We start from the raw sequence: 12,560 nt of genomic DNA on the forward strand, positions 1-12,560 counted from the left end.
GTAATCTCGTCTGCTACAGGTTGATGCAACGTGTTTGATAGTCAGGCTCAGAATTACAGTCAAAGCATTTTCCTATCGGTAAATGTTTTCTCCGCAGATCCCATGGCTTTGACGCATTGCGTTAAGTTAATAAAAAATTACATCTCATGTAATTGAAATATTTTATTTATGATATTCTGTTCAAGCTTTTCAGCGTTGTTTCTCAAAACAACCAACGTGTCCCCTACTTTCTCTTCAATTTGTCTTAGGCACTTCTATGAACACATTAGTATGGATTGTTTTTGGAAAGTTATGCAGTTAATGTTCGTTGATTATTGGTTAGCGTCTTAAGATAACCGCAGTAGTTGAGGGAACAATGGAATAAGATATCTGCTATGGCAGTACTTTTATTTACATTTCTAGCGTTGGTCGTAAGTGTTTATGACATTTCACTTCATTTCGACTCTAATCTGAATGTGTTTCCTATCGACCATTAGAATGTACCAACGATAACGCATTAATGTTTGCAAAGGCTCCCTATCAGAAAGAATGATTTCTCCTCGACAGCGAACCGCGGCTTTGCATGCTATTAATCGATTATTCTCTTGAGCACCCTGAGTTGGCGTTTTACACTTCGCGTTGTCCTTCAAAGACTTTGATGCATTCTTCGTTCATAAAGCTGTAGTCCCCTTAATTCAATGTGCCCGTTATTTTATTGTGGTCAGTTTAATGTATTAAGTCATTTGATAAGATGTGAGGCCAACACTTATAAAGAAGTGTTACGATTACATAGCATTTTCCGTCTACAAATTGAATTTTCAAACATTGCTCGAGGAGAAATGAAGGGCCTTTCACCACTGCATAACTAACATGAGTCACATTTAGGACACGTGGGCCATAAGTACCACTTAAGGCGAAATATGTGATATTGGGTGTTTACAATTAAAGTGCAGCTACTCACAGAGGTCCAGTATGGGCTGAAACTATAGTGTACGAGCAAAACTTGTGGATATTCTAATGCCTTAATGAGAAACCAATTTATGCTGAAAAAACATAAGTTCCTAATTGGCCATCAAGTGGCAATGCAAGAACGACCTATAGGAACGTTTCCACACGTAATGGAGGAAGATCGGGACGTCGGCAGAAAAGGTCAAACAAGAGAGAAAAGCTTAGTGTTGAGTTAATTATTAATATCCGCATACGCAATTTGTAGAATATGAGCACTGGAGTTGTCGACGAGATGCTGCATCCGCAAAACGACTTTATCAGCAGCTGTTCGCAGCAGTTCTGGTGGAATCTGGACAACGTGTTAACGTGTCTCTGGTAAATGGGTTATTTTAGCTATCCCCAGAGGCAAAGTTACATAAATTCATATCAGCTGACCTTACAGACTGTGCATCTGGAAAACTCGGAAGATAACACATCCGTGAAAGACCGCAAAAAAAGGTTCAAATGGCTCTGAGCACTATGGGACTCAACATCTACGGTGATCAGTTCCCTGGAACTTAGAACTAGTTAAACCTAACTAACCTAATGACATCACACAACACCCAGTCATCACGAGGCAGAGAAAGAAAGACTGCATTAAGCAGCTCTATCACTGGGCGAGCGACATGAGATTATGCCACATCGTGCAGGAAAACTGTGGTTTCCACACAGCTGCGCTCTCCCAAAATTGGAATCACTTGCTGTGCAAGGAGGTCTCCACAACGTGCTGACGTCATGGTCCACTTGAGAGGCTCTCTGGGTGCATCAAAGAAGAACGAACCGGGAATAAATGTGCTTGTGAATCCATTCCACACAATCACATACGACGAATGCAGTGGCTTTTCGCGATTTAACAGAACCCCGAATTCGGCGTTCTGTGTACTCACCACACCCTGTAGTGTAAAATGTGTCTCGTCACGCCATAGAGAATTGTCTGACCATATGTCATCAACTTCGATCCATGCCAAAAACCGAAGAGCAAATTCAGAACCCTTCTGCGGATCATGTGGTTTCAGTTGCTGCACCGTTTGGATCTGCCACGGGTACCTATCCGTACCGGCCGGGATGGCCGAGCCGTACTAGGCACTACAGTCTGGGACCGCGCGACCGCTACGGTCCCAGGTTCGAATCCTGCCTCGGGCATGGATGTGTGTGGTGTCCTTAGGTTAGTTAGGTTTAAGTAGTTCTCAGTTCTAGGGGACTGATGACCTCAGAAGTCCCATAGCGCTCAGAGCCATTTGAACCTATCCGTACTGTCGGCCAGGGGATGAAAATTCTCGTGACACTGCAAGAGTATTAACACTACCCAGGGCATGTGTCGCGTGGTCAGTTAACAGCAACAGCTACAGCAAAAGCAACCTCGTCAGTAACTTCCACTGCAATAGGTCGCATTCCTCTTCTCGGTGCCACACCAAGCTCATCCCTGTGTTCGAATTTCATTATCGTCTTCTTTAAACAACCTGCCGATAACGAGCTAATTGCTACCCTTCACCACTAAAAGTGCACGGTCTCTCTTCTCGATAACCACACAGTTCACTCAAGTTGTAACTTGTCAAATGGCAGCGTGGGTGTCACACCGTCATACAGTGTACAGCGCCAGATTTTCGCCTGGTGGCCATAATTGGAACTAATTTTTTTTTCGTCGCACATCTGTTCCGCATTAACGCATTAGCACATCAGTTTCGCTGCTACTGACTGGACATCTGTGAGCAGCCGTACATTAATTATAACCACCCGGTATCAATGTCAAAGCTGAGCAAGTGACTGACTCGTCCAGATCGCTTACTGTCGGCCGTGGTTGTTTCAGTTCAACGTGCAGAGGTCTCTGGAGCACCACCACGCGGCTCACCACGCAGCCCACCACGGCTCCCTGGAGCTGCACCACTTCTCGGCAGCGGCGGCCGCGCACCACGCTGGAGGCGGCAGCGGCGGCTCCGTCAGCAGCGGCGGCGGGCCCGGGGGCAGCCCCGCCTCCCCGCCGCCACCGCCTCCAGGGCCCGCGCTGCGCCACAAGGACGAGGACAGCAGCAACGCTGGAGAAGGTGACTTCACCATTACACAGCCCGTCCCAATGAAAGAAACAAACGTACATCACAAAATAGGAGCACCCTAATAAACAAAGTACAGCGAATATTAATAATTTTCGAGTGAGCTCACATTACTTTCTATTCCCTTTCTCTTTAGGACTCCGTACCTCAGTCGACGAAAATGGAGCCCATATAGGATCACTCTGTTGTCTGTCCGTCAGTCTGTTAAGAAGCCTTTTTCTCAGGAGCGGATATAGGTATCAAGTTTAAATAAACGTCACATATTAAGGTCGACGCTTTTTTTTGTGCACTGGCACTACATCCCAGGATGAGACTTGGCCTCCTCGATAATTTTCCGCCATTCTTCTCTGGACTTCGCTGTAGACCTCCAGTTACGGCACCCAACTCGGGCAGCGTCTTCTCTAACCTCATCACTCCATCTCAACCTCACTCGTCCTGTTGCTCTTCTTCCTCCAGTTGTACTGCAGCAGGCTATCCTTGCAGAACCCGACTCATCGAGCCGTGCTAAATGTCCATCGCGTCAACCTACATAACTATATGAACTTCACCACATCATCCTCCTTGAAGTTTTCATAAGGCTCGTCGTTCGTTCGACTTCTCCGACTCCAATTTTCATACACAGGTCCAAAGATTCTCCTCAATATACTCCTTACGTGTGATCTTAGTCTACTTTCACCCTGCAATGTAATCGTCCATGTTTCTGAACCATACGTATCAGCGTTTTATAGAGTCGGCACTTAGTCTCTACATCTACATATTTACTCCGCTAGCCACCAAGCGATGAGCGGCGGAGGGCACAATTCGCGCCAGTCATAATCCCCCACCCTCCTGTCTGTTCCACTCGCGGATCGCGCGAGGAAAAAACGCGAACGTCTCAGTACGAGCTCTAATTTCCCTTATCTTTGAATGGTGATCATTGCGCGATTTGAAAGCTGGTGATAATAATAAATGCTCTACATCCTCGGCGAAGATCGGATGTAGGAATTTAGTGAGCAGCCCCTTTCGTTTAGCGCGTCGTCTGTCTGCAAGTGTATCCCACTTCAAACGTTCGATGAGATTTGTAACGCTCTCGCGATGGCTAAATGTACCAGTCACGAATGTTGCCGCTCTTCTTTGGACCTTCTCAATCTCTTAAATCAGACACAACTGGTTAGGGTCCCACACAGACGAACAATACTATAAGACTAGACGAACTAACGTATTGTAAACAATTTCCTTTGCTGAAGGACTGCATCGCTTCAGGATTCTACCAATAAACCGCAATCTAGAGTTCGCCTTGCCCGTTACTTGTACAATCTGATCATTCAATTTTTCGGATGGTCACGCCCAGATACTTGACGGATGTTACCGCTTCCAAAGACTGGGCATTTATTTTGTACTTGTACGTTAATGGGAATTTTCGCCTTGTTATACCCAGTAGGTTACACTTACTAGTATTGAGAGATAACTGCCAGTCATTACACCACACATTTATTTTTCACAACTTCCGTGTGATACTACTTTCCTCTAGACTACAGCATCATCGGCAAACAGTCTAATGCCGCTGTCAGTACCATCAACCAGATCGTTTATGTACATTTCTGGTGACAGAAACTTGGATTTAAAATGTCACAACATTCCAAAATGACATCGTTTAGAAGCACTTATGCAGGTCGTAATTTCAGTCGAAGTGCTGCCATTTCCTTCTATTTTTACGCCTAAATAAGTGAAACATTCCACTCGCTCAAAAGTCGTTCCATCAAGGGTTTCTGTGGGCTGAAAGGTTGATTTGTGCCATTATACATATATTTGGTTTTTCCTTCAGTAATTTTCAAGCCCATCTTCTCTGCCCTCTATTTAGAGCTGAGAAGGGACTTCGTAGATCTCTAAATGTTCTACTCGTTATGTCCAAATCATCTGCATATCCCAACAGTTGTACGGACATGTAGCAGATAGTACCTCTTGTCTGGATACCCGGTGCACGTACTACGTTTTCGAGTGCCAAATTAAAGAGTAGGCAGGAAAGCCCAACCTCTTGTCTTAGCCCAGTTCGTATGGGAAACTGGGGTGATAGCGTAGACTGCTCTCGCACAATACACTCGGGGTACCATTGGATGGCCTCCATGAAACGCACCAACGTCTTAGGCAGCTGAAATTCCAACACTGCCTCATAAAATTTAGCCCGATTTATTGTGTCATACGCAGATTTGAAATCAGTGAAAAAATGGTGTGCACCAACATTAAATTCGTTGGTCTTTTCTGCTACTTGCCAAAGAGGAAATATCTGATTCACAGCTGCCCTTTCTGGTCTGAATCCTCCTTAATAACTTCCAATAATGTTTTCTGCTATGGATGACTGTCTACTAAACAAGAGATTTGACAATACTTTATATGCAATATTAAGGAATGTTATGTTTCTATAGTTGCCAAATTTGAATATATGTCCTTTCATGTGTATCAAAGACACTATCCTTACATTCCATTCTTCTGACAGCTCTTCCTTTTTACAGATAAGGCACAAAATCTTGTACACCAGCGACTTAGTTCCTCAGGCTTTCAATAATTCTGATGTTATATTATCCGTCACTGGTGCTGTATTGTTCTTCAGTTGCCTAATTGCTTTGTCTACTTGTCCTTAAAAGAGGGGAGCAACTATGGCCTTAACATCTTCTTCTGGATGGATTAAGATCTCTTCCGTAGGGGCCTCTGCATCATCCAGCATTTCACTAAAATATTCTACCCAACTTTCCAGTATCTCTCAGTCATCAGTTAGTAATTCCCCATTTTTACTTTTACATATGTTAATATGGGGCTTAAATGTTCCTCTTTCACTACTAATTTTCCGATAGAATTTTGTGACATCATATGCTTTTCCAATTTTCTCCAATTCTTCCGATGCAGTTTCTCTCCGAGTGCGGGAAACATCTTCCAAAGTAAAGTGGTGAACATTGAAATCACAGAATCGTTCATATCATTCACAGTTTAATAAAATTGTTCGACACTTGGGTGAATTAGTGATGCATCGTTTATCTATTGGAAGTGCCCCACGTTTTTCCTTTTAAATTTTAGGAATTATGTAATAGCTAATAAAAACTAACAAGTCCAAGTTTTTAGGATGCTCTGGACCTATAACAGGTTAACTTCTGCGAGTATCTCGTCTCCTACCTTCCAAACTTTACAGAAGCTCTCCTGAGAACCTTGCAGAACTAGCACTCCTGAAAGAAAGGATACTGCGAAGACATGGCTTAGCCACAGCCTGGGAGATGTTTCCAGAATGAGATTTTCACTCTGCAGTGGAGTGTGCGCTGATATGAAACTTCCTGGCAGATTAAAACTGTGTACCCGACGAAGACTCGAACTTGGGACCTTTGCCTTTCGCGGGGAAGTTCTCAAACATTCTCGGTCAGGCACACAGTTTTAATCTGCAAGGAAGTTTCATATCAGCGCACACTCCGCTGCAGAGTGAAAATCTCATTCTATAACAGATTATTTTATACTTTTAGACCGTTTAAAAACGTGTTACATTAATAGTTTTGTTTTATTTAAATAACTATTTTATGTTTTTTACACTCCTGGAAATGGAAAAAAGAACACATTGACACCGGTGTGTCAGACCCACCATACTTGCTCCGGACACTGCGAGAGGGCTGTACAAGCAATGATCACACGCACGGCACAGCGGACACACCAGGAACCGCGGTGTTGGCCGTCGAATGGCGCTAGCTGCGAAGCATTTGTGCACCGCCGCTGTCAGTGTCAGCCAGTTTGCCGTGGCATAAGGAGCTCCATCGCAGTCTTTAACACTGGTAGCATGCCGCGACAGCGTGGACGTGCACCGTATGTGCAGTTGACGGACTTTGAGCGAGGGCGTATAGTGGGCATGCGGGAGGCTGGGTGGACGTACCGTCGAATTGCTCAACACGTGGGGTGTGAGGTCTCCACAGTACATTGATGTTGTCGCCAGTGGTCGGCGGAAGGTGCACGTGCCCGTCGACCTGGGACCGGACCGCAGCGACGCACGGATGCACGCCAAGACTCTAGGATCCTACGCAGTGCCGTAGGGGACCGCACCGCCACTTCCCAGCAAATTAGGGACACTGTTGCTCCTGGGGTATCGGCGAGGACCATTCGCAACCGTCTCCATGAAGCTGGGCTACGGTCCCGCACACCGTTAGGCCGTCTTCCGCTCACGCCCCAACATCGTGCAGCCCGCCTCCAGTGGTGTCGCGACAGGCGTGAATGGAGGGACGAATGGAGACGTGTCGTCTTCAGCGATGAGAGTCGCTTCTGCCTTGGTGCCAATGATGGTCGTATGCGTGTTTGGCGCCGTGCAGGTGAGCGCCACAATCAGGACTGCATACGACCGAGGCACACAGGGCCAACACAGGGCATCATGGTGTGGGGAGCGATCTCCTACACTGGCCGTACACCTCTGGTGATCGTCGAGGGGACACTGAATAGTGCACGGTACATCCAAACCGTCATCGAACCCATCGTTCTACCATTCCTAGACCGGCAAGGGAACTTGCTGTTCCAACAGGACAATGCACGTCCGCATGTATCCCGTGCCACCCAACGTGCTCTAGAAGCTGTAAGTCAACTACCCTGGCCAGCAAGATCTCCGGATCTGTCCCCCATTGAGCATGTTTGGGACTGGATGAAGCGTCGTCTCACGCGGTCTGCACGTCCAGCACGAACGCTGGTCCAACTGAGGCGCCAGGTGGAAATGGCATGGCAAGCCGTTCCACAGGACTACATCCAGCATCTCTACGATCGTCTCCATGGGAGAATAGCAGCCTGCATTGCTGCGAAAGGTGGATATACACTGTACTAGTGCCGACATTGTGCATGCTCTGTTGCCTGTGTCTATGTGCCTGTGGTTCTGTCAGTGTGATCATGTGATGTATCTGACCCCAGGAATGTGTCAATAAAGTTTCCCCTTCCTGGGACAATGAATTCACGGTGTTCTTATTTCAATTTCCAGGAGTGTAGTTTTGTGTGTGTGAAAATTTTCAAACATTTTGATGAGATTGCAACACAGACATATGGCAAATTTCAGGTTCTTTCAGTTTGTCTTCACCTGAGGCAACCAATCTATCGCTTCCTCCTACGAATATCTCGAGAAAAGACTTTGAAGGAGGAAGTAAGAAAGATTAGAACTCACACGAAAGCTTACAGGCAGTCGCTCTTACCACGAAAAACTCACGACTGGAACAGGGAAAGATGCAATTAGCAGTGGTTCTCAAAGCGCCCTCCTCCAAACATCAGACACGAAAGCGAGTTACTATTGGATTGTCATAGACTTCTGAGCTATGTTGAAAGTTTCAAGTTAATCTGAAGTCAGTTGCAAAATTTGTACCGAAGTAACAGACAGACAGAAAGCGACGTAATAAAAACGTGCTAATAATCAATTTTCTGTTTCTATTTTATTAATCTGCTGCATGGGGACAATTATTTCATTTGCTAATGTTTGTTTAATCGTTTCGTTTTAACAATTTTTCGCTTCCTCTTATTTCTGGCGTCCACACAGGTGCTTATGGCACGATGTGAATGACCCAATAAATTGCATTACAAATCACCACCGATGACTACGTTCGGTGACTCAGTTCGTCCCAGGCTGAGTAGTCTGGTGCCGCGACTGCAGAGGACTGGTGTGTCCGCAGCCCCCAGCGTGCCGCCACCCGCGGCTTCGGCTGGTCCGTCCAGCGTGGGCGGCGGCGGGGGCGGCAGCAGCGTGGCGGACGGCGACGACGACGACGACGTGGACGGCGGCGGCGGCTTCGCGGGCGCCTCGGCCGGCAGCAGCGGCCGCTGCGCCCAGTACCTGCGCGCCAACTGCGTCGTCTTCAACAGCTACCCGGAGCCCACGCCGAAACTGGCCGTCGAGTCTCACTTCAACCGCTCCCTGCGCGAAGCCAGCGGTTCGCCCAACCACATGGGTGAGTACACAGCAGGCCTCTTGGTATTCTTAAAATATCGCAAATCCGGTATTTAAGAATACATCGTTAACAGCCGTCAATTGATCGAACTGAAGTAAGGACATATCGATGGACAAAAATTGATGTTCGGGCTTATAAAAATATCGGCTGCATATTTTAAATAACCTGCCGGTTTTAGACTGTATTTTTAAATATTGATTTATTATTAGATATTCTGTACATCAACAAGCCAGCAGCCTACTTATCCCACTCAGAGCAAGAATTGCAAGGAAGACAATGCACGTTCACACTTCGCGATAACCGCTTTGCTAACAGTTGTAAGCGCATGTAAGTGATACAGTAAAGATGTCCGATGATTCCGTCGCTCGGTTTCGTCACATATATGACGAAAAGTGCGAAAAAAAAACATAAAATAAAAATATCGTCACTCGATATTAACATTTCAATATCATTACACTGGGTTAAAGGAGACTACATATATCGATAAGATTTGTCAGAATTATCGATATATCGACATAGTATCAACGGCCCTAGTTCATATGCGGGTTTGCCATTCTGGGCGATAGCCACCCTAAACACGGTACTCCATAACTCAGCCGTCTCAACTCTGGTTTATTGCGTCTTGTACAGACGGTGGTTAGCACACTGGACTCTATTCGGGAGGACAGCGGTTCAAACCCTCGTCCGTCCATCCTGATTTAGGTTTTTCGTGATTTCCCTAAATCGCTTCAGGCAAATGTCGGGATGGTTCCTTTGGAAGGGCACGGCCGACTACCTTCCCTATCCTTCGCCAATCCGATGGAACCAATGCCCTCGCCGTTTCGTCCCCTCCCCCAGAATCAAGCAACCAGCGGTGATGGTGTTGAAATAAGTTTATCAGAACTGGCCGCCATTTTTGGATATGCAGGTACCACCAGCAAAATGCTCCTATTGCAGTGCAAAAAAAGGCGTATATGTTCCCGTTTAAAAGATTCTGACTGAAAAATGGAGTACCAGCTGCCTCACTCTACCTTCCTCAGTACCTTCTTGTGTTTTTCCTGTCGTTCCCTTCTTTTGCCTGTTACAGCAAGGCATGTTACTCATATGAAAAGAACTTTATACGTCCCTAAAATTTTGATAGTTAACTCATGATAAATTGAAATGACCCACAACTCATACACCTCAAATCGGATTTTACGTGCAAAAAATTTTTGCATGCGCTTCAGTGCTAAAACAAAGTGTTCCCAGAACCTTTCTGAAGATAATGGAGACACTTTACAGCGTGTTTCTCGTGCGTCACTTTATAAACTACGTTTTCGTCTCACACCGGGTTTTACGTGTAGAAGTAAGGTAATTTTGACCCTCAACTCGCGTACGGACAAGAAAACTTTCAAGGGTTTTCGACGTCAGTGTCGTAGGAATATATGGCAAACATTTCAGCCATTTGCTGAGCATAGCCGTCTTGAAATTCACGGCTCGTCTTTGCTGCCCATAAACGATGTTGGTGAGGTGTTTCTCGGTAACGGATAAGTGTGTTTGAAATTGGGGAGATGGTATTTCTAGATAACTTAACTGTGTGTTCTGCCTTACGGCAGGTCTTGTCAGGGGGGAAGCCTAGTCAGAGAGGCCCACCGCATGAGCGTCTAGGGAAGTGATTCCAGTGGTCGTTTCCCGTTGCCTTTCACTGATGATGATGAAATAGTAATGAGGACAATAAAACATCCAGTCCCTGAGTGGAGAAAATCTCCGACCCAGCCAAGAATCAAACTCGGGCGCCTTGGCGTGACAGACCACCGCGCTGACAACAAATATCTCTAGATAAAAGCCTAGAAAATATTTCGTTAAAAATGTGAGAAATTTGCTGCAGTTAGTTATTTAGACATCCGCTGCTGATGGTGCTCTCAGGACCCGCCCAAGAAGTAAATTGTGCCTCCATAAACCCCTTAAAACACACTGCAAACAACATCTAATGCAAAAACAACCAACCAATTTCCTCCATCTGCCTAAGCTTCTGGGGATGTAAAATATTCAAATTTTGACTCTGAACTGTAGGACAGTTACAGTAAGATTGTTGGGTGTACAGATGACGCCCAGCCGAAGGACTATCCAAAACACTTTTCCCTACGTTTCTATCATCAACAGAACGTGTGGTATAAGCCCCGAAAAAAATGCTCGGCGTTTTTTGCCGTCGCATGCGTACCATTTCTTGTCCATTTGTCAATGTAAACTTGCTGCAGAAATAACTCTTAAATCATGCAAATAGTCTCTGCCATAGTGGCTAAGCGGCTCTAGGCGCTGCAGTCCGGAACCGCGCTGCTGCTACGGTCACAGGTTTGAATCCTGTCTCGAGCAAGGATGTGGGTGATGTCCTTAGGTTTAAGTAGTTCTAAGTCTAGGGGACTGATGACCTAAGATTTTGAGTCCCATACTGCTCAGAGCCATTTTTGAACCAGTCTCTGCCATAACAATGGTCCCAAATCAGTGAGAAAGAGTGTAAACAAACTCCTTCAGGCATGCCATACGCAACTGACGCCATTCACTGTCGATTAGATCCTGTAGAAGCGTCAACTTAGGGGTATCGTTATTGATTCACGTCACCTACTTTTCTTACTCGCAGTTATTTTCTACGCGATTAAGTTCAAGAAAAGCGGGAAAGTTGCCATGTTGGAAGACGGGATTGTCCACAGCATAGTCATCACGAAGGAGTAGACGAGAGACCAGCGCTCGGTCATCGGGGATGTTGAAATAAACATCTAGATTAATATTAACGGTAACCAAAACCGGGTGGCTCAACTCGAGGAGCTAAAAGCTCCCCCAAAACAACAAACAACCGTCTACGGCCTGAACCTACACTTTCCACAAATTGCAGTTTAAACAGCTGATTGGTACATCGGTGAAGTCGACGCCGCCCCTTTTCAAGAGACAAAGTCGTTATTATTGTGCTACACGACACGCTTCCAGTCGGTTCCGGCGTTGTTTGGTCCACAGATTGTCACTGACGTCTCTATCTCGACCAATCTAACTGCACTGATCGTTCACAGCTGACTAGGACACACTCCGCTTCACTGCCATGACTTATGGGTTTAAGGCTTCCGTTCAGTCCTTTGTTGACCAGACTGCTGCGGCAGTTGAAGACAGGAAAACGAAAGCCGGTTTTAAATTTCACATTCAGGAAATCGTTCACACAGGTGAATCGTAAAAACATACCGTCATTTAAATATATGATACACTCCCGTATAGCCCACAAAGCCTAAGCATCCATGGCGTAGAGAGACATCACCAGGTCGAGATGGGATCTCAGTTCGGTTTTACAAAGAGTACTCTACGGCATTGGCCCCTCACCTAGCTTGCGTTTATCGTGAATGCCTCCCCCAGCACAAAGTCTGAAGCGACTCCAGTATATAAGAAAATGTTCAAATGTGTGTGAATTCCTAAGGGACCAAACTGCTGAGGTCATCGGTCCCTAGACTTACACTCTACTTTAATTAATTTATGCTAAGAACAACACAAACCCCCATGCTCGAGGGAGGACTCAAACCTCCGGCGGGAGGGGCCGCGCAATCCGTGACAGGATGCCTCAAACCGCGCGGCCGTTTCGAGCTCCGGACTTCAAAATTACAGACCAGTAGCCCTAACTTCGTTTTACTGC

At 46.0% G+C, this 12,560-nt stretch overlaps 1 protein-coding gene across 1 annotated transcript in view; it reads left to right on the forward strand.

Moving 5' to 3' along the window:
* LOC126284258 (protein vestigial) overlaps nucleotides 1–12,560 on the forward strand; it is a 486,247-nt gene that overhangs the window by 259,882 nt on the left and 213,805 nt on the right. Inside the window, exons 2-3 of the mRNA XM_049983059.1 lie at nucleotides 2,774–3,008; nucleotides 8,657–8,932. Of these exons, the coding sequence (XP_049839016.1) occupies nucleotides 2,774–3,008; nucleotides 8,657–8,932 (511 nt within the window). The remainder of the gene's footprint in view (nucleotides 1–2,773; nucleotides 3,009–8,656; nucleotides 8,933–12,560) is intronic.

The sequence above is a fragment of the Schistocerca gregaria genome, chromosome 8 (assembly GCF_023897955.1).
Source record: "Schistocerca gregaria isolate iqSchGreg1 chromosome 8, iqSchGreg1.2, whole genome shotgun sequence".
In the NCBI taxonomy this organism is placed as follows: domain Eukaryota; kingdom Metazoa; phylum Arthropoda; class Insecta; order Orthoptera; family Acrididae; genus Schistocerca; species Schistocerca gregaria.